The sequence below is a fragment of the Marmota flaviventris genome, chromosome 4 (genome assembly GCF_047511675.1).
Source record: "Marmota flaviventris isolate mMarFla1 chromosome 4, mMarFla1.hap1, whole genome shotgun sequence".
NCBI lineage: Eukaryota > Metazoa > Chordata > Mammalia > Rodentia > Sciuridae > Marmota > Marmota flaviventris.
The window spans coordinates 152,541,008-152,563,648 of record NC_092501.1 but is presented as its reverse complement, the minus strand read 5'-3'; the positions used below and the strand labels follow the sequence as shown (position 1 = coordinate 152,563,648).

At 45.3% G+C, this 22,641-nt stretch overlaps 1 protein-coding gene across 2 annotated transcripts in view; it reads left to right on the top strand.

Moving 5' to 3' along the window:
- Abcc4 (ATP binding cassette subfamily C member 4 (PEL blood group)) overlaps positions 1–22,641 on the top strand; it is a 224,264-nt gene that overhangs the window by 30,279 nt on the left and 171,344 nt on the right. Inside the window, exons 2-4 of one of the 2 annotated variants that reach the window (XM_027938939.3) lie at positions 6,728–6,838; positions 7,378–7,498; positions 19,197–19,421. In XM_027938939.3, the coding sequence (XP_027794740.1) occupies positions 6,728–6,838; positions 7,378–7,498; positions 19,197–19,421 (457 nt within the window). The remainder of the gene's footprint in view (positions 1–6,727; positions 6,839–7,377; positions 7,499–19,196; positions 19,422–22,641) is intronic. The other variant, XM_071611592.1, reaches the window with a different exon arrangement.

Sequence of the window (22,641 nt, the reverse complement as noted above, 5' to 3'; positions counted from 1 at the left end):
GAAGGACAGGGAGTGGAGCAGCCTTGGGAGCGAAGGAGGTCGGGGATGAACCAGAGAAGGCCGCAGCCTGGGCTAGACCTCTCCAACTTTTGCCCATGGACTTGTCCTTTTCCTTTCTACTTTCTCTGTCCCCAATACGTTCCCACCATGCTGTGCTGCCTCACCACAGAGCCGGGTGACCATGGCCTGGAACCCCTGAACGGCCTGGCAGGGCCCATGTGGGACCCAGGGCAGAGGGAGTGCAGGAGGTGAACAGGGGACTTGATAAGAGGGCAGCTCTGGTGAACCCAGGGGGTCTGTTTGCTCTTCCTTTTGTTCACTGTGAGCAGCGTGGGCCTGAGCTGGATTGCTGGGGTGCTGGGGAGAAGCTGCTGCTGGCGATGGGCTGCCCTGGCCCTGCCCACCCAGCGCCCGGTCACTGACTGATTAGAAAGTCACATCTGCATCCATCTACCTCACGTCATCATCTCCTGAAACCCATTTGCAGACTCCAGGCTGAGAGCCAGTGCCCTTGGGGAACCTTAGTAATAGATTCAGTTCTGAACTTACGATAATTCTGGGTTTTAGACTAGTAGTGGGTTTTGGAGTTTATATCAAATTGGGGGTTTGCAGAGGGTGTGTTCATTGATTGCACAAATCCCAGTGCCTTCTGTGTGCCCACCATGCTCTAGGTGTGGGCAGTGTGGCAGCAAACCACACAGAAGATCCCCATCCTTGTGATGCTCATGTGCTTAAAAAAAAAAAAGAGAGAGAGAGGAGAGGTGAACTACAGTAGCCTTTTACCTGGTAACAGGTGCTAAGTGGAAAACTTAAGCATAGATAAAGGCAAAGGATGATAGGAGGGTAGTGTGGTTGTTCCTGGATTACACCTTGAAGGTCAAAATAATAAAGCTTGCTGATGGCGTTCCTATGTGACATTGGAGGCAAAGCCGGGATGAGCCGGGGATTTTTAAAGTCTGAGCAATGGGAAGATGTGATTGCTCTTGTCAGGAGGGGAGAAGAGACTGGGAGGAACAGGAGTTTTGAGGTGTTCTGTTTGGGACAGGTTTAGTTTAGGTGGCTGTGAGACACCAAGAGGAGATACTGAACAAGTCGTGGATTACACGAGATGGGACACTTTATATAGCCGTAGGCACTCGTTGGCTTTGGTTTTTAGCCAAATTATGTCCATTCGAAAAATTACTTTATATAAAGATGTTGAAGCCTTAATAAGCTGATTTAAAATATATAACACTCCTTGAGAAATCCTGTTTGCAGTGCCATGAAGAAAGTAAAGTATATTAATTCTGTTTATAAAATCTCATTTCAACCAACATTCACACTAGGGTTTTACCCACCTCTGGAAGGAAACTGGAACCCTCATTTAGTATATTTATATGGAGACTGGTCTCTGAAGATGCAAAATGGAAACTTCCAGGAGCACTGTTTCTTCCCTGGAGCCCTTTCAGAGAAGGGTGGGGAGAGTGTGTGTGGGGGGCTGCGGCTGACCTTCCTGTCTATGAAAGTGCAGAGGGTGATAAAGGCTTCCACACACTGCTGCTTAGAAGCACAGGGGGTGCTTTGAGGATGCAGAGACCACCCTGTTGTAGGAGGACTTAAGGACACCAAGGTTAGGCATCAGGGTCGGGCTGTGCTGGCTTCCCATTACTGCGACACACACCTGTGGTCATCAGTACGTGAAGACAAAAGGTTGCTGTGGCTCACAGTTTTGGGGTTTTCATGCCTTGACCCAGTGTCCCCATTGCTTTGGGCCTGTGGTGGCACAGCACAGCTCGCCAACAGCAAGCACATGACGAGGGCTTGTTCACCTCATGGTGAGGAGGAGAGGAGGAAGATGAAGGAGTCCTGGTCCTAGTGCCCCTGATAAGGGCACGCCCAGTGACTTAACTTCTCCCACTAGGCCCCACCGAGATTGAACTCAGGGGCGCTCCACCTCTGAGCCACATCCCCAGCCCTATTTTGTGTTTTATTTAGAGACAGGTTTCCCTGAGTTGCCTAGTACCTTCCTTTTTCTGAGGCTGGCTATGAACTTGTGATCCTCCTGCCTCAGCCTCCTGAGCTGCTGGGATTACAGGCGTGTGCCAGCATAGACCCCACCTCTTAAGGGTGGTAGCATCTCCCATTGGTGCCACAGGGTGTGAAGCAAGCCTTTAACACATGGGGCCTAAGGGGACATTTAAGATCCAGGCTGTAGCAAGAGAGGTGCGTGAGCCAGTGGAGAATGTTCAAAGAAACACGGATGACGACTGTTCCTTTTCTCCTTTGTGATTTCCAAATAGGAAATGTGTAAGCATTAAGGCATCTACTCCATTTCTACCCCTGTGTCTGGAACTTCTGTATCGTTTTTTAGATGTGTAACCCAGAAAACATGAGCATACTTTTTGTGGGCTGTAGTGGGGGCCTGAGGTCACTGTGCCCCCCTACCCTCTCTGCTGTCTGCACTCTGACCTTGGCCTGTGGCTTTGTCATCTTTCTGGGTGTGTAGACCTGTGCTCTCAGTTACCAGTGGATACTGGGTTCCCAGGGGTAAGTGGAGTAACTGGAGAGCAGAGAAAACGTTCCCTCTTAATCTGTTCTTTTCATGTGTTTACTTCCAGTGAAATTGTGGGGTGTTTTTTTTTTTTTTTTTTTGGTAGAATATAATTTTAGGGTCATGCAAGTGAATAAACACTTTAAAGGGTGTATTAGACTTGACTTCTGAGAGGAATGTAAAATGTTGAACTTGTTCATTACAAAAAAAGAGAACAAGCTTGATTCAATGAATGACAAGAAATGAAATAATATTTTAGTTCTAGCCTGGCCAATTGTTAAAAAAAAGTGAGGAAGGAGGGAGAGGCCCCGGAGGAAGGAGAGAGGCAGGGCCTTGCAGCACATGGAGTATTTGCTTTCATTTCCTCTGTACTTGTATCTGGGGAACACGAAGTTCATGCAAATGGAGAACTTGGGTCAAGATCACAGGGAGCGGGGCTAGGATGGTCCTGCAGGGCACTGGACTCCTGATCTGGTGTCCTTACTTTCCTTTCACATCAAGGAAACATTTTTCAGAACTTATTAAATTCTTTGGGAGAATAAAAACCCCACCCATAACAATAAACAAAACTTCAGAACCCTCCAGTGAATTCCTGTGTAACAGTCTCTGGCCATCTGGGCATGAGGCTGTGGGCTCTGATACTGGGGTGCAGGATATCTCCCCTGGGCACCTCCTTATTTCTCTGGAGCTGATGGCTCCCTGTGTTTGGAAATGAGCAGGACTGCATTATATCGAGTTTCTGTTGAGTTACACTCTAGGTCACTGCTCAAGGTGACCCAGCCATCTGTCGTTCATTCAGTAGCTGTTTATTGTGCATGTATCCCATATAAGGCTGTGTTTGGTAATGAGGGTCCCAGGTAGTTTGGGAGCAGTCACTGCTTGGAAGGAGTCACTGTTCATGTCCAGTCAGTTATGAGAGAAACGATGCCCTTGTATATTAAGGATTGAGGAAGGTGAAGGGACTAACCCTGGAGAGAAGGACTGGGGCAGGGAGCAGAGGTGGATTTTTAGCAGTGGCCTGGAATCATAACTAAACCTCTCAGGGGCAAATTGAAATGCAGGTGCCAAGTGGCACGGGACTCCACGTACAGTCATCCATTGCTTGAGAATGGGGATGAGTCCTGAGAAATCATGACTAGGCAGTTTTGTCCTTCTGCAAACACAATAGCACACTTACACAAATGAAGACAGTTACAATGTCACTAGACCATCTAGGCCTGGGGACCACCATCACATTCATAGTCTGCTGTTGACTCAAATGGCATTATGTGGTGCACTACTGTATATAATTCCTTATGCAGATGGTCAAATTCCTTATACAGATTAATCTTCTGTCACAGTAGCTTGCCATCAAGTGGAAATTAAACCATGTGTCTCAGCCTAGCTTTTTGTGATTTGGGTGGTGAGAGGAGGGACTGGGAGGGTCGAGTACTAGATGATTTGTGGCATCTTCTTTTAGAATCTGAGTTTGTGCTCCTTGGGCTTCTTGATAAGCCCAAGGCCCACACTCAGATACTTTAATTCAATTTTGACACCTTACTTTTTAACTGCTCATTTAGTGGAGCACAGTTATCCCTCTCTCCCTCCCTCCTTCTCTCTCCCACCCACCCACCCACCCTCCCTCCCTCTCTCTCCCACCCACCCTCCATCTCTGTCTCTGTCTCTCTCTCTTCCCCTCCCTCCTTCCCTTCTTCCCTCTGAAATGTCCTTATCCCTCCCTTTCTTTCTTTAAAAAAATTTTTTTTTAGTTATCGATGGATCTTTATTTATTTATTTGCTTATATGTGGTGTTGAGAATCCAACCCAGTGCCGAACACAAGTGCTCTACCACTGAGCCCAGCCCCTTCATCCTTCCTTTCTTTCTTGTGCAGGAGAGAGGACCGAGAGCCTTGTGCCAGCTAAGCATGTGCTTGTACCTCTGAGCTGCACCCTCAGTCCCTTCCTTAACTTTTCAACTCTCTTCTCCAAGCCAGTTTTGCACCCTGATTGAAAAAGCTCTTTAGTCTGAAAAGACACCAAGGAATTCCAAAATGTAGAAGTACTTGCTGGAAAATCCTGGGTAGTGTTCTACTGGAAGGAAAGGCCCCAGGTGTGCAGAAGTCACCTCAGACATGTCTAGGAAACACACCTGGGCAGGTTAGGGTAAAATTTTCTGGAAACTTCTTGGGGAAGGTGGGGAGAAAGAAGTGAGCCAATTGGCTTCCTTTTCCCTCTGGGTGGATTGGAGTTACTAGGGTGGGTTGTGAGGGGCTGGATCCTGAGTTATCTTGGATACTCCTGAAATGCCTGCTCCAAACTTGGGGAACTGCAACTCCTGGGTCAAACCTTGTGCCTTTAGAAAGCTCTCAAAGTTCCTGATTCTGAGGTAGAGCTGGATTGAAGCTGACTCTGACAGCAGCTTGCTTGAAGTGTCTGAATGCTCACCAGCTAATTTCAGCAGAAATCTCTGAGCAGCAGGTTCTCCGTGGGGAGGGCTTCCAAGTAGATAGATGTCACCATGTAAAAGATGCCTGCTAAGATGTCATGCAGACAGAGAGCCAAGATGAAAGGAATTTGAGTGATTTCATCTTTCAAATCTATGAGAGGCTTTCTAATGGTTCGGGTCTGTGTCAGGGTGATGGCTGATATTTATGTGCTGGAACTTTGTATTTTTGTTCAGAGCTACTCCAGTTGACCCTCTTACCTCCAGATGTCTTCTTGATAAGCCCAAGGGCCACACTCAGGGAGAATGAGGGCTAGTTCCAAGTTACACAGCCTGATTCTTAAAAGTCTAGACTCAACCCCAGAGGATTTCTAGCAGAGACACACACAAGAGGAGTTTTAAAGGAGGCTTCTCGGGGTGTATCATCCATGTCAGTTCCAGTGCCAAGGACTTGAGCTTAGAATAACTATAGGATAAATGGCCCAGCAGGTTTTCAAATCTGTTTGGTGGTAAAGCTCACAGATATACATACGTATATGTGTATACATACACACACGTGTGTGTGCGTGCGTGTGTGTGTGTGCGTGCGTGCGTGCGTGTGCGTGCGCGTGCGTGCATACATTTTTTGGAAGGAAATTGAGACTTCTGGAAGTGGGAGTGGGGAATGACAGGCTGTGGGAACCCTGAGTCTTCAGTACTGGGCTGTTTGAGAATCCCATCTGCCAGCTCCTGGACCAAGTTCCCAAGGTTAGCAAAGTCTGAATGCGATCCGTTTCTGAGATTGCATCCCCATTGATTCATACATTCATATTCAACATATGTTTCTGGAGCCCCTCCTTTTGGCCGAGCTGTTTGAGGGATATACCCATCAATGAGACTAGTTATTGTCTGGCCTTGGAAATGTCCTTATCCTGGCAAAATTGGTAAATCAGTGTTTATCTTTAGGCTGTACATTTTTATTTAAATATTTCCTAATGAATACTGAAAATATATGTGTGTGTGTGTGTGTGTGTGTGTGTATTATTTATTTATTTTTGGTAAAAAGAATCCCAAAATAGTTGATTTCTTTTTTGGTTTCTATACCAAGTTGCTCTTTTTCCTTTCATAATAAGTAATTTGTAGGAAGATAATTGGAGGTTATGTAGATATTCTGTTTCTCATCAAACTTCGACTCACTGGTTTCAGCTTTCATAGATGATTTTCTAACTCTGTCATTCCTGCTGTGCAGGACCGTTTCCTTTCTTCCCTGTTAGGCCTCAGCAGGGATGTGGATTCTCTTGTTATCTGGTGGGTTATGATTTGCTGCTATCATTATTAATTTGGTTGCTCAGACTATCCCAAATTTGTCCTCTGGGACCTCTTGAGGTTGGCTCCTCTGTCCTTTGGACCCATTCTCGGGATTCCTTGAATGTTTCCTTTTTTATGGTGCTAGAAGATGTTCCTGGCCCGTCTTGTACCTTCTCTGCCCCAGCTGCAGGATCAGCCATTTCTTCCAGGAGCCCTGCTTCCTTTTAGGGGCAAGGGTAGTAAGAAACCTAGATCTGGGTGCTGGAATGCTCTCTGTTACTGGGGCGTCAATGCCTCTAGAGCCTCTCAGTGGATAGAGCTAGGGTATATGTGTGCGTATGTGTCAGCACACATTTATTTTTTTTTCCTATAGATATGTGCATTTAAATAGCAGATTTTTGCAAAACTCACAGGGGTAGGAATCTCCTTAGACACACATGTGCAATTTGGGGTGTCTATCATTCTCCTTTTCTTTTTCTTTTTACCAGGTGGCTAAACCCCTTGTTTAAAATTGGTCATAAACGCAGACTAGAGGAAGATGATATGTATTCAGTGCTCCCACAAGATCGCTCCAAGCACCTTGGAGAGGAACTGCAAGGGTAAGCGGGAGGCAGTAAAGAGAAGGGTAAGGAAGACCGAGTGTGTGGCTAATTGGGGTGCGTTTGGCCTTCCACTGGGCTTTTCTGGAGCCTAGTTCCCTGGACACTGCATTCCTCCCCTCAGGCTGTCCCTGGTCTTGGCCCACCTTGTGGTGAGGGAAACCTGTGTTTCCCGCATCTCTGTAGAAGAACAGGGAGCAGTGCCAAAGGCCCTGGTGGAAGCCTGAGGTCTGTCCCCAGAGCTGGGATTACCAAACCTGGTGTCTGACTGTCTGTACTGTCTGTCTTCTCCTACTTCTGAGGGTTTTGTAAATCCAGCAAAACTTGTTAGTAATCATTGTCCCAAGACTTTTCCCCTTGAGGCTTCTATTTTTGGTGCTCCAGTTTGTGCCACATCTCTCTCAGGAGCCCTACAGCCTGTGTTTGTTGATAGTTTCAGAAAGCCCTGCAGTCACCGTGTCCCTGTCCCTCTGCCGTCTCCCCCATTTTGCCCCATGGCAGTGAGTGCTTTTCTTAACCCAGCTTGTGTTTCTTTGTAGGTACTGGGATAAAGAGGTGTTGAGAGCGGAGAAGGATGCACAGAAGCCTTCTTTAACAAAAGCAATCATAAAGTGTTACTGGAAGTCTTATGTGATTTTGGGAATTTTTACATTAATTGAGGTAAATTGAATATTTTTATACCCAGCTAAAAGTTATTTTGGTATACACAGAGTGGACATGATGCAAAGGATCAGTAATGAAAAGAATGGGGCCCATGGGAGAGAAGTGGCCAAATGGGTTTTAAAAGTATGTTGATGTCTGAGTATAAAAACCACGTGTAGAAGCATGATGCAGTTGCATTCATCATTGGCAGGGGTAAGGAGTTAAGCAACTGAAGTTATTGTATTTTCTTTTAACCAATTAAAATCTTGCATCACAGAAGGATAGCACTGTTTCATACCATGCTGGAGTAGTGTTGGTGCTTAGTAAATGTTCTGAATGCTAAGAGTTATCCTTGATCAAAAGAGGATCGTATGGCCTCAAGGAGATGCATCCTGGGGTTGGGAGTGAGTAAATTTGGATTGGAGCCCAGCATAGCAGAAGACATTTTACTGGTGTCCAAAAAACAATTGTCATCTCAGTCATGCCAAATCTGATAAATGCTTTTCCAGTAAGGTATTGTCACCTCTGTCTTCCTAAGTGAACAGAATTTGGGCCCCTGTACCTGGATTGGTTAACTGCAGAGGCCAGAGCTGGCCAGAGCTCCTGACAGCTGACCTGCTTCTAGTGGGCCCTCGGGCTCTGAGAGCCACACCTTGTCTGCGGAGGAGGTTCAGCTTCTCTTTGAATTCCTGTGAATTCATCAGCTTCCATCCTGGTCTCTTGTTGTTGGATGGATTGCTGGTTGAAGGTGGAGCTTTGGGAGCTGGGCATTGCAGAGAATGTAGAAATAGTTACTTAGTGGAAGATCAAGGACCTGTAAAGTCATGTGGATGGTGACCTTTTGTACCTCATAGATTTTTCCTTTGGGGTTCTCTAGTAAGACAGTGTGCTTCCTGGGGCTCAGTGGCAGGTAGCCTGCCAGTTTCTGGTCTGTGGCCTGTTGGAGGGGATGCTGAAAGTCTGGCTGGGTGACTTATGCCTATTGTGGCATTTTACTGCTGCCTTAGGGACATTAGAGGTCCTGAATGCATGAGAGTAGCAGGGGTGGAAGTTATAGTTCTAGAAAAGGGTGTTTTTTGATGCAGGAGGGTGGATAGTTGTCACATGTCTATTTGGTGGGGTAATGTGGGTGGTTCAGTTAATTTGACATGCATAGGGAGGTGTGGCTTCCACTGACATGCTCTGTGGATGTTAAAAGACACTGAGGCAGGAACAGGTGGGTGCTGGGCTCTGCTCTTCACCACTGGAGAAAACTGGGGATCTGTCAAGTGATGGGTACAGGGATGAGCCTGGGAGATTGAAGTTCTCACTGGCAATAAAAGTGTCTTGGCCAGTGTTCCAGAAGGTGAATGCCACCTTTGAAAGGGCACCTGCCACCACCTGGAGGCTGTCTTGGCCTCATGGAAGGTGGGGCAGTGGGACTGACTTGGGGGTGGGAGATGGTGCAGAAGCCCCTCAGGTTTCCCTAGTCCATCTGCGACCTGTTCCAGGCAGCCTGGTGATGGTGCTACTACATGGTCATAATGAGTCTCAGTTTGAAAAGAGTAACAAGCTGGAGTTGTCGTGGCCTGCATGTGGGGTTTCTTGGCTAAGTGTGGCCATGTAGCCTCAGAGAGTGGCGTCTTTGGGAATCTCAGATCTGGGAGCCCTGGAGCCTTGGTATGTGCCCGAGGCCTACTACAGGTGTCTAGTGAGGTGTGGCAGGAATGGGTGGCGTCAGAGTGGCTGCACACAGGTGTGAAGTCATCTCTTGGACCAGACCTTGCTCAGCTACCTTGCTCTCTGGTTTTCATTTATTAGCAGGTACTTAAGAAATTGGAAACTGGTGATTTTGAAGGGCAGCCCATGGGGCTGGGTTTGAATCCAGCCTTTGGATGTCCTTTCTGTCACAGGACACCTGTCCTTGGGTGGGGTCTCTAGGTTCCAGATGGTGACCAGGTCTCATTTCAGAATGAGCTTCAGTCTTGCTGGGCAAGCTTTCTGGAGATGTGGGAACAGAGGTCAAGGCTGCAGAAGCTGGGTGAGAGGTGTCAGCCTCACTGTGGTCTGGGAGCAGCGATGTCACACCTGTCAAGCTGCAGGTGTGTGTGGATGCAGGAAGGCTAGGACTGGGTGCAATTGGTAGAATGTTGGGCCCTCCTTTAAGAGTTTGATTATCGTACAGTCATGGCAGAAAAGTGGGAAACAGAGAACATGGCACACATGGGGTTCATACTGAGGGGTACTAGTGCAGGACTCAGCAGGGGTAGTACTCAGCAGCAACAATAGTACTTGAGTACTGTTAGTAGTAGCAGCATATTCAGTAGTAATGACCATAGCAGTACTAGTGGTTTTAGTCATGATAATAGTACTTGAAAAATATTATGTACTGTGAACTGCTGTAGCACTTTATCAAATGACTTTTTATTCCTTTGGCTGATTCAGTGAGATGTGGTATTCTTATCATCCCCACTTTCAAGAGGAGGACCTTGAATGCTAAGTTGTCACCTAGTGTGCCCAGGGCCACACGAAACATCAATGACAGAGCCAAGCTTGGGTCCCAGCTCTTCTGATGTATGAGTCTTACCACCTCTGGACGGACTGATAGCCCATCTAGGGTTGTGATGCATGACTTGTAAACTTTACCTGCAGGGTCTCAGTGCCTGTTTCTTGAACCTGAGTTCGAGAGATAAGGAGTCTTAACTGCTGCCTGGAGCAGTGGAGCATGCAGGGAGGAAGTCAGATTAGGGTAGAGTGCAGGCTACCATGTCCCCTGGGGCCAGAAAGTTACAGGCAGTGCTAGAAAATGGTGGAGCGTTGGTTGGGTCAGACCATGACTGTGCATTCAGGTGGACCAGCCTTTTCCCTTTGGAAAGCTGTCTTCCACCATCACTGCCCCCCACGGCCGAGGCACATCAGCCCTCAGTTCTCAAACATCCACGCTGCGAGGACACCATTCTGGCTCAGCAATTTGGGTGGATGGGGGTGGGGGGGAGATAGCAACTTGGATAGCAACTTCACTGGGACTGAAGTCTGGGCAGGGCACAGTGCTCTGTTTTACTAAACCTTCAGTCTGCGTCCTGGAGTGGATTGTGTGTTTGATCAGCAAGGAGGAGGACAAACGGGTGGGTCACTGGTGGGGGCACTTCTTCTGTTCTGGTGTCTGAGATGCTCCGCTGTTCACGTGGTGGATGCCGGGCCTTACTTGGTGTGGTACAGGGCACTCACTCTGCCACTGAGCTCCACCTCCTGCCTCCTGCCTCCTGCCTCCTGCACAGACTAATATCTTGTTGGTTTGTGGTGTAAAATTAGACAGAGCCTGGCTGTTCCCTAGATGGGCAAGGTGATTGGCTTTTGATGCTCATTTTAACTTTGTGTATTTAGTATAATAATTGGCAGAACTTTTAGTTCCAATGCAGTGAGGTTCAGGGAACTAAGGATCATCAGAGCTCAACTAGGTAAACTTTTTTTCCTGCTGTCAACCAAAAGAAACCTGAATTCCAGTATAAATACTCTTATTTTGGTTGGCTTGCCTGTTAACACCACTGTTCTGGACAAGTCAGAGAGAAGTAATTTCTTGTGGGGAAGCTGGTGGGGATCTTGTTAGCATTTCAAAAATCCTTTCAGGTGCTGTTTTGGTTTTCGGTTGCTACAGCTCCTTACTGAGTCACACAGAGGAGAGGTTGTTGAAGCGGGCATGTCTCCTTGGCCTCTTGTGTCTTCTTACTTCCTCTGGTGGGCACAGCACTTACACAGCATCTCTGTGGCTCCTAAGCTGTATACTGTTACCAGCCAAATCATGAGCAAAACCTGCCCTGGGTACTTAGGGACCATCAGCAGGAAGAGGCAGGGTCATGGCCAGTCCTAGGGAAGCTCTGAGGTTGGGATTTCAAAGCAGTGCGCGTCTGGTCTTGTAAGAATGGGCAGCGGTCGCAGTGCTCAGATAAGTGGGTACAGAGGTGATGGTGAGTGTGAGCTCTCGCAGGCCAGGGCCAGCTGGAGCAGAGCAGGCTGAGAGTTCCCAGCACGACTGTCCCCTGTGTGCACCTCCAGGGGAGTGTATGGGGACCGAAGCAAGTCTTCACCTGCCCAGAGCCCTTGCTGTGAAGAGGAGGAATGTGGGGAGACTGTGCTTCGAGACGTGAGGCATCTTGCCTGCTGGAGTGTAAAAGTTGGGGGACCCCGCCCACTCCTACCTCTGAAAGGCAAAGGTGGCAGGGCTGGGGTCTTACTCCCTGACCCTTAGTAAGTGATCTAGCTGGCTGCCCGCCTGGTCCAGGGACTTGGCCTTCCTCTAAGGCTTTGACTGTGATCCTTTGTGGTCTAGGTGGAGGCTGCGGGAGTCAGAGTAAATCCTCACTTTGGAACTCTGCTGATAGGCAGGAAGTCAGCAGTCCTGGAGATCCACAGTGATCCTGTGTCTTCATTCAGGGTTGGCTTCCTGATAGCCATGTCAGGCCTTTGCATCCGCTGCCCTTTCTTCCCAGTGCCCCTCACCTTCTGCCCAATCCAGGAGGCCAAGGAGTAGTCGCGAAGATACCCTGGGCTCCTGAAGACGACGCAGTGAGGGAGAGGTGGGAAGCATTGGGAAGGGCAGATCTGGTCTGCTCCATACACCCCGCAGGCTCCTGGCACCTTACACTCACTTAGTAGTCATCACAGTGACAACCCTGAGTCATAAAGGGCATGGAATCCACTGTCTAATTCTTCTTTTTTTAAAAAATACAATACATATGTTACACAAACCAGGACACTAACAATTTTCTAATCAATTTGTCATCTGATGAAGAGACCATGAAGCAATCTTAGAAGAAAAAAAGCCATAGATTTTAATTCCAGGTCTGCCATCAACTAACTCTTTGACTTAAAGCAAATAAAAAAATAAAAAGTCATTAAAGCAGCTGACTCATTTGAAAAAGATTGCATTCATTATGGGAAGAAAAGAAAACAATAGGAACAAAAAAACTCAGCTTTTTTGAAAGCTGGCGTCTATTACTGAGCTGTATCCCCAGCCCTTTTTATTTATAAAATGAGTCTTTTCCTAGGACCTTTTATTCGTTTTGCTTCTTGCAATGCTGAGGGTTAAATCCAGGGCCTGCCGCACACTGGGCACTCCCTCTGCCCCTGAGCTCCACCTCCTGCTTCTCAGGACTTTGATATAATAAAAGTAACCAACTCAGCAGGTTCTAAATATTTTAAAATCCTATTTTATATCTAAATAAGATACAAAATAGGACTGGGGATGTGGCTCAGTGGTCAAGTGCCCCTGAGTTCAGTCCCCAGTACCAAAAAAAAAAAAAAGTGACCAAGACCATGCTCATTTCTTCAAGATGCCGCCGGGCACTTTCAGCTGCCTGGGCTCTTCTGAGGTGGAGAGGGCAGATTCCCATGCCAGAGCCTTCAGGCCTGGGAGGGATTGGGGTGCCCTTAGGGTCCTGTGGCCTGCAAGCAGCAGGCTTGACTGCTAAAGCTCAGTGTCCTCATTTTTAGACCCTCACCCCTGCATATTCCCTCTCTGCAAGCTCCTCACAAGGGCCAAGCTTCCTGTGCCGTTTTCTTTCCTAGGTTTTAAAGACCATTTCAAAAAACAAAAATAGCCTAGGATTATAAGTCCCTCTCTCCTCCTAAGCCCCTCTCTCCTCCTAAGCCAGTTTCAGTAGTTATCAAACCATGACCACGTGTGTGAGTCATCTGAAGCCTGCTTACTCTGTTTTGAAGATGTTCCCAGACAGAGCATCATTTTATCTACAAATGTTTTTGGTATTTTTAAAAGATAGAGCGTTTCCCCTAGAAAACCGCAATGCAGTTGTTTTGCATACCCATTAATACTTTAATATCATTATCTAGCCAGTGTTCATCTCTCTTTCTCAGCCTACATTTTATTTATTTATTTACCTACTTATCTACCTATTTATTTATTTATTTCTGTGGTGCTGGAGATTGAACCCAGGGCTTTGTGCCTGCGAGGCAAACACTCTACCAACTGAGCTGTATCCCCAGCCCTATTCATTTATTAAGAAATGAGGATTTGCTCTGTTGCCCAGACTGGTCTCAGATTCCTGGGGCTTGAGCAATCCTTCCTCAGTACCCTGAGTGGCTGGAACTACAGGTGCTTACCGATGCACCAGGCATGTCCATGTTCATTCATTCATTAATTCATTTTTTATCTTTTTTTTTTTTTTTTAAAGAGAGAGAGAGAGAGAGAGGAGAGAGAATTTTTTAATATTTATTTTTCAGTTTTCGGTGGACACAGCATCTTTATTTTATTTGTATGTGGTGCTGAGGATCAAACCCAGTGCCCCGCACATGCCAGGCGAGTGTGTTACCGCTTGAGCCACATCCCCAGCCCCATTTTTTAACTTCTTAAAATTTAATTAAGAAATTTTTGGGATGGGCTGGGGTTGTGGCTCAGTGGTAGAGCGCTTGCCTATCATCTGTGCGGCACTGGGTTCAATTCTCAGCACCACATATAAAAATATAGATAAAGGTCCATCAATAACAAAATATTAAAAAAATCGAGGGTACCAGAGATTGAACCCAGAGGCGCTCTATCACTGAGCTACATCCTCAGCCCCTTTTATTTATTTATTTTTTTGTGACAGGTCTCACTAAGTTGCTTAGAGCCTAGCTAAGTTGCTCAGGCTGGCTTTGAACTTGCAGTTCTGCCTCAGCTTCCCAAGTTGCTGTGATTACAGGCGTGTATACAGTTTGAATTGATATTATAATGGGTTTCTGATTGATATAGGTTGTATTGGTTCCTGTCTTTCTCCTTCTTTTTTACTATTTTTTTTCCCCTTTAATTGAAGAAACTGCGGTGTTTGTCTTGCAGAGATTCATTCCTACAGTCTGGGTTGGGTGGATTGCATCTCCCTTCCCATCATTTGACATGTTCCTTTGGTGCCAGGAGTTGGTAGTTAGACTAGAAGCTTGCTCTGACCGGTGTTGAGTTTGTTTCTTTGCGTTTGGCAGGTCTGTTACTTCATTGCAGGGCTGTGTTTCACCACTACCAGGTATCTAAGGTGTGGTTGTCTTTTTTGTGTGTGTAGTCAACTGTTTGTGATCATCGGTTAAGACCCATCCATTCATTAGGGGATTTTAGAATGGTGGTATTCCAATTACTTCTTCATTTATTAGCTGGAATATTTCCATAAAGAAAAATTAGATTATTATCAACTTTTTGATTAACTCTTAATTTTCTTACTTTTTTTTTTCCCTTTAAAATAGCAAGTGGTTCTCTAGCATTCTCCTGGGGCTGATGAGGTTTTGTTGTTTGTTTTGAGGAGCATCCTTATGGGTTCATGGATTTAAACATTTCTGATGTGCTTCAGTCCCTTGTAGTTACCATCTGTCTGCTACACTTTGGCCATCTCTGACTTTGAGAGCTGGAGGTGAGGTCCAGGGTCTTTCGCACCTACTCCAGCAGACCTTGCTAGTTTCCTCTTTCTGATGTGATGAGGTGTTCCAGCACATCCTGAAGAGTTTTTGCCCCAGCTGTGGAAACAGCCATTTCTTCAAACTGTCACAACCACTTTTAGGGGAAGCAGTATTTGGAGACTCGTCTGAGCATTTCTAGTACTGGGTTGTTGTTTCTTTCTTTTTTTTTTTAAAGAGAGAGAGAAAGAGAGAGAGAATTTTTTATTATTCATTTTTTAATTTTTTCGGCGGACACAACATCTTTGTTTGTATGTGGTGCTGAGGATCGAACCCGGGCCACACGCATGCCAGGCGAGCGCGCTACCGCTTGAGCCACATCCCCAGCCCGGGTTGTTGTTTCTTATAGAAAATAAGTATATATATTTAGAGACAATCATATCATAGGTTTATGTGAGTATTTCTAAATCATTCAGGACACTAGTATTTTTATGTGATCTCTTTATTCTTCATCTATTTCTCTTTTTTCTCCTCTTCTGTTTTCTCCTATGCCTAATGCAGTTCTCAATATCAATATAATAATTTGTTTTATCTTATAGTATCAATACTTCAATACTGTCATCTATTAATAGGATTTCTGAAAGATATATGTATGTAGTTTGTTTTGTACTTGGGTAGGTATATTCTGCAGGGAATGTATTTTCAAATCATTTTGTTTAAAATTACTATCAATAGAACTTTTTTTTATTTAAACAACAACTGAATGGGTATACATTTGCTTCATTTTACTCTAAAGTTTAAGAAATGGCCTTTTGAAAGTTTATATTATTTTGTAATTCTGTATAATATTTTCTTGGTTCCAAACTCAAGTATACCAAAGAGGTTATTTTTTTAAATTTTTTTTTTTAGTTGTAGATGGACAGAATATCTTTATTTTTACTTATTTATTTTTATGTGGTGTTGAGGATGGAACCCAGGGCCTCACGCGTGTGAGGCAAGCACTTCACCACTGAGCTACAATCCCAGACTCCAAAGAGGTTGTTTTTAAAGAAGGCTGCTGTCCTTGTCCCTGGTTCCACTCTGTTCCCTCTGTCCTTTTAGACCTAACTTTAGAAGCAAATTATGATTCATTGTTTAATTTTGCAAATACAGTCTTTTTTGAACATTGAATTCTCCCTACTGCGAAAATGAAGAGTCTTTGTTTCAAAGTTGAAACCTCAGGACTCTGGGTTCCTGTGGATTTTTGTGAGGGGATGGATGATGTGTGCCAGCAGCCCTGATTAAAACCCCTCTGTGGTTTTTAAGTTCTGCGCAGCAAGTATCTGGACCCCTCTAGACTCAGATGTGGGGATGGGGCGGGACAGGAGGATAGCAGTGCTTACCTGAGGTTGGTTTTTGTACTCCAGAACCTTCCAGGGAGGGGGAACTCAGGTCCTGCCCCATCAGCGGAATCTAAATCTGGGACTTAGTGGGTTCTGGGCTTCAGTGGGTTCTGCCCGTCTTAAACCTCCCTGGTGATTCTCACTTGTAGTCAGGCTCAAGACCCCGATTTAAAGATGACTTCAGCTATCTCTGGGATCTTGGTGTTGTAAAATCCCCAGGTTCACTGTATACCTTTTTCATTCTAGATCTTTCTCTACTCTTCCTGTTACCTATTCCCTTGTGTCTAAGTTAACAGCCTATTCATTTTCCCCATAAAGCTCACTCTTTTCTTCTGTTTTTTACTCAAATGTGATTTTCTTTGGTAGCTTGTTTCTGTTTCTTGTGTTTTCTTTCCTTCTCATGGATCAGGGATGGTGGAATTGGGCAAGGAATGTCTCAAGTCCTTGGGGAGCATGGGGGAGCCCCTTATCCACTGGGGATGTGTCCTGTCAAGCCTATGATAAGTTACTCTACAAAGCCAGGCACATGACCCAAATGACAGAGTTTTAAGGAGACCCAGTGCCAGATATTCCTTTGAGAAATGCCTGCCTCTGAATATGTGGAGAGTGCGCAGAACCTTGAGTGATTGGGGCCTCGAGGGATCTGTTGGATTCTTAAAGTCTCATGTGAATTTCACATTTGAGAAATTCTTGTGTAGAAATAAAGACTACGTTCTTTGTTGGATTGTGGGGAGATTCTTCTGTAGGTCACAGATTCTTGTCCAAGATAAAGGATTTGTATGAATTTTGATCTGATAGCCAGAAAGTTTTAATTTGCTATATTGCAAGTATGAGAAAGAGTATTTTCCCAGTTGTCTATTTCTTAGCAGTTGAGGGTTAGGATCAGGGATGGACAGGTCCGAGGGAGAGGGGGCAGGTGTGGGCCACAAATAAGACTCACTTATTAATGAGCCTGTTTGCTCAACTTGATGGTTACATGCTCTCTCTCAGTAGGAAAATTTAGATAGATGGGTAATAGTGACCTACTTTCTTTTGTACCCTTTTCTGCTTTATTCATTATTTTGTCTGCTGGGGGACATTGCTCTTATTTTCTGTTTGAATCACAACTGCATCAGAACTGTGCAACAGTGAGTTGTGGATTGCCTGAGAGGTTTCAGGCAAGTTTGGGATGGCAGAAGTTTCTGCTTCTGGTGGATGGCTCAGGTGTAAATGCTGCTGGCCTAGCCTGCCCTCAACCACTCCTGTGTGTGTACAGCTTGGCCTCTTTGCCTCTCTGTGTGCATCTGTGAAGTTTCGTCCCTATACTATGATAGTCTTTGGGCCCCACCATGTGAGGGCTCTCAGTCCCTCTAGAGTTGAAAGATGGGCTTGCTGGCAATGCAGCCGCGGGCCTCTGCCTTCTGAATATCTGGTCCTCTCACTCCTCATTCTTCAAGTAGCTTTTCCTTACTTGTGCATCCTAGACAGAAACCTCCATGACTCATGGAAGACAGCGGGGCTGGTGAAGTCAGCGTTTGTGCGTGCGTGTGTGTACACAGCAGGACGGGAATGTGGGATTTAATGTCATGGCCCATTGGAGGGACAGAGATGTCTTCTATAAATGTTGTGACCCGGCACTGGTTGGTTGGGAGGAAAATGCGTGTTAGAGTTGTTTCTTTTTGTTTTGATTCTCCCTCCCTTTTCTGCGTGGGTTCTTCACTTCAGATAGACAGAAAAACAGCTGTGAAAAGCAAACCCGACAGTTGTCTGCCATGTCTGTGTTAATAAGGACGGGTTGCATGAAAGGAAGTGCTTGTTTCCTAGTCAAGTTCTTGGAAGATTTCCAAACTTGTGGCATTTTGTCTTTTGAGAAGCCAGGAGGAAATGATGTGGAGGGCTGCGTGTTTACTTTAGGTGACCTGGATTTGCAGTGTTTGATTTTTCTTTGATGGGGGGCCCTTACAGGGTGTTTGGTGGGGGGAAGTAGATTGTGGGGTGCACTGGCCATCTGGCTGGGAGAGGCGCAATGAGCAGGTCAAGGAAAACTCTCGGGCCTCCGTGCATCAGGGCTCAACATGGCTTTGCTGTTTCTCTGCTTTTAGAAATTTATTTCTCTCTCTCTGTCTGGGAGGTCCAGGAGCTCAGTGGGGTAGGATTTTAATTTTTGCCTTGGATAGGACATGATAATATTTCTTTGAAACTGGCACCTACAATATAAGGCTGACAGTATCCTTTACCTTGACTTGTGCTGGTTTAACTTTTGACTCCACCTGCCTGAGTGGAGGTGGCAGTACCTCTGGGCACACTCGAGTTTCCAGTGGGTAGAGCCATATGGAAGCTGCACCCCTTGGGGTCCAAGAGCTGGGGAACCTGGAAAGCCTGGTTCCTTTCTATATTTCCAAGAAAAGTTGGACCCTTTTCTCTTGGATCTCTTGACACATGGCATTTGGGCTGAGCAAGATGGGAGGCTTCATCTGGGTTCCTGCCAGTTTGTGAGTTGATGCAGGCAGGGCGAGCAGGAGATGGCATGAGTGTGTGCCTGGGAATAAGCCACTGGCCTTGCCCATGGGCTGGCTGCTGGGGGTTTAGCGGGAGTGGCAGGCACACCAGGAGCTGGGCTGTCCATTGCTAGGCAGGTCCCTTTCCCTTTTCCTTTTTGGCCACCTTTTCCCCTTTTCATTGTAAGCCAAGACCTTTTTTTGATACTTTGCCAAATGCGTTTTAAATCACTGGTTATAATATTTATGAGCATCCACAGTTTACCGAGCTCGGTGTACCAAAGCTTGATTGTCTTTGAACTTGTAATTTTGACTTCAGGTTAAACTGTCAGCTGCTGTCTTAGAGAAGAAAGCCGTTCTGTGTTCCTTTTAGGTTAGGGATGAATGTCGCACTTTGTCAAAACGCTTTTTTAACATGCTAATAAAAGTAAAGCTTGTGTGGAGAAAGATTGGTGTGGTTTGTGTTTCTAATGAAGGCTTTTTTTTTTTTTTTTTTTTTTCTTATAGGAAGGCACCAAAGTAATTCAGCCTTTATTTTTGGGGAAAGTTATTAATTATTTTGAAAATTATGATCCCACCGACTCCGTGGCCTTGTACACAGCTTATGGCTATGCCACGGTGCTCACGGTCTGCACGCTCATTCTGGCCATCTTGCACCACTTGTATTTTTATCATGTCCAGTGCGCCGGCATGAGGTTGAGAGTAGCCATGTGCCACATGATTTATCGGAAGGTAAGTGACATTCAGCGTTGAAACGTGTACTTCACCTGAGGCATTAGAAGCATTTTGGGAAGGTTTTATGAAAATTAAAAATTTACATAAGTAGAATCATTTAAGGTACAATGGAAGTTTTCTATTGCTGTTAGGTCATGGCTGCTTGTAATACCAGGCTGATACAGAATACAGAACTTATAATGAAATCTAGGCAAAAAGTTAATATCCAATGAACAACTTTGTCTTTTCCTAACTAAATCTCATAGTTGTATTTATGGAAGTCTCATTCAAATTTTCATTCGCCTCAAAATTAATTTTCTTTAAAAGTGAACTTCAGGAAAAGTGCATCTCTGATCTTAAATCTAGGAGGAAAGAATGTCTTTGAGAGTGGGAATTATATTTTCTAAAATGAACCATGTGATTACATCCAATATAATTTTGTCAACTAAAGAAAATATAAATGGAATCCTGTTTAAAGACAAACAGTGAAAGCTAATTATGGCTGTTTTATGGTATTTAAGGAAACTGGTTGGAAGAGCACTTTCAATATTAAGAGTCTTTTAGTCGTTTTGAAGAGAACTTTTATAGTTTTTCCTGTCACTGGCCATTCAGATTGTTTGTTTTCCTTTTACTGCAGTTTTTATGATAAGGCCTTATTTGATGTGCATGGTGCTTTTTGTATTGAGAAGTCCCGTAAAATCCCACAGTTTGCCCTGGCCGTGGTTGTTTTAAAGGGGGTAGGATTTCAGTTGTCTTTATAAAGGAGTCACCACTTTTATAAACTCCAGCCTGGGTATCTCTTTGCCCTGGTCCATTTGCTTTTGTGTTTTTATTTTTTAAAATCCTCATTTAAAGATGAATACAGCAATTTAAAGTAGAGCTTCTGGGTATTGTGAATTTTTTTCTCAGAGGCATGCACAGTGTCCTCTCCACGTCTGCCCCAGGTAGTCTTTTCAGGCTTGGAGTTGTGTGAGTGCTGGTGGCTGGGCATCTTATGCCTGATGGTGGGATCAAAAAATATACCCAGTATCCATGTCGGTGCCTGGAAATGGGAACAGTGTGCAGATGCTCTAATCGAGGGGCCTTCATTGTATTATTATTATTATTATTTTTGGTATTGGGGATTGAACCCAGGGGTGCTTGACAACTGTGCACATCCCTAGCCCTTTTTATTATTATTATTTTTTATTTTGAGACGGATTCTCACTAAGTTACTTAGGGCCTTGCTATGTTGCTAAGGCTGGCCTTGAACTTGATCCTCCTACCTCAGCCTCCTGAGCTGCTGGGGTTATAAGTGTTTACCAGTGAGCTTGACTTCTTCATTGTCCTGTGGTCATCACTGTCATTGTCATTGACAGTCTATTCCACTCCCTTCTGCCATTCAGAAGAATACTCAAGTATCAGTGGGCTCACGGTTCATCTTTCTAGCTCATGCTTAGTTCCAGTAAATACATGAGGAATTGAGTGAGCACCTACTGTGGACACCCTAGTCGCTGGAGTCAGGTGTGAGGTACCAGTTTAGCCTAACAGAGCTCTTGCACAGGTGAGTTACTGTTCACCTGTTTTTCTTCCTCTTTCCACTGAGGCTTTGGAAGTAGCCTTTGGGAAATCTGATCCTGAAGGTAAGCAGCTCCCAGAGGTATTCATTTGCTAGCTAGATTATCCCAGAAGAATAGTCTCTTTACCAAGTCAAGAATTACTCATGGTTAAGCCCTATAAATTTCAGGTTAAGCCCTGAAATTCTAGAAACGTGAGAAAGGAGGGTTCCCTCTTGCTTGCCTTGGGTCTGGAGACTTGCCGTGCAAGAGGGCTGCTTCCTTGGGCGCAGGTGGTGCTGCCGAGCAGCTGGGAGAGGCCCTTCTGCCCTTGCAGTTTAAGCCCAGGCCCCACCCTCTAATCCCTGGTCCTGGGAGAAATCTGGCTGAGTGTTACAGATGGAATGACTGCTGAGATCACTGTCTTAGTTCGTTGTATTGAATGATCTTCTGGGATGTATCACATGAAAAATGACTTGCCATTTATTTACCTTTCCACAGTTTTGGTACAACTACTTTTGGCATTTGATCCCTTTTTTATTATGGTAAAATATGCATGACATCAGATTTACCATTTTAATTTGTTAAGTGTACACATGGTTCATTGACGTGAATCATGGTCCTTGCTATGCAGCCATCGCCACCATCTACCTCCAGAACCTTGTCATCTTCCCAAACTGAAACCATACCCAGTAACTGCAGGTCCTCCTGCTCCCCAGCCGTCCCTGTTCTGCTCTGTGCCTGTTGGAATGCTGTAGTGCCGCAGTCTGGCTGGGCACAAATGCCGCAGTCTGGCTGGGCACAAATCACGAGCCACCACACAGCTTGTAGATTCAAACAGCAACTCTTTATTCCCGAACTCACACCGGCCGTCTACAAACACGTTCTGGGGAAATCCACGTTCTCTGCCCAAATCCACCTCCACTGGGCTTCTATCTCCCAAAGAATACTGTCTGAATCCCGTGAGAACTCAAGGGGAACTCAGGCAGCAGGATACGCCCTATTCCCAGCAGGAATAATCTTAAACCTTAAACCTGGAACCTAAACCAGGAACGCCCTAATCCGCCTTGGTCCTTGAGCAAGGTCACCTACATTCAATGTCACTGCAACATGGGGTATGCTGGCAAGGAAATTGTCATACCTACTTGGCTAATGGCTCCCAGCACTGTAGACTGCTCGTGTTAATGGAGCACTTCAGGTAGCGTGACATCTTCCAGGTTTACCCACATTGTAGCATATGTCACAAATTTAATTCCTGTAATTATATTGAACACAGTGTCGTTGTGCCACGTTGTGTTCATCCATTCATCTGGTGACGGACATTGGGGTTGTTTCCATCTTTGGGCTGTTGTGAACAGTGCTGTTGTGAACATGGGTGTACCCATAGGTTTCTCTTTAAGTTCCTGAATTCATTTCTTTTGGATCTATACTCAGAAGTGGCATTGCTGGATCATGTGATAGGCCTATTTTTAATTTTTTGAGGAACTGCCCCATCAGCTGTACCATTTTATATTCCTGCTTGATCTCTGATGTTTTTTCTGTTTAACTTGAGGATTCCATGAAGAGAAGATTTCTTTTATTTGGGTCAGTGGCTCCAGGGGGGTGGTTCCTTAAAACAGCCCATAGACGTTTGTGGAGGTTCCTCAGGTCTCTGGATCAAGTCTCAGATTTTTTACCAAATAAAGGGAGCATGTAACACAGGC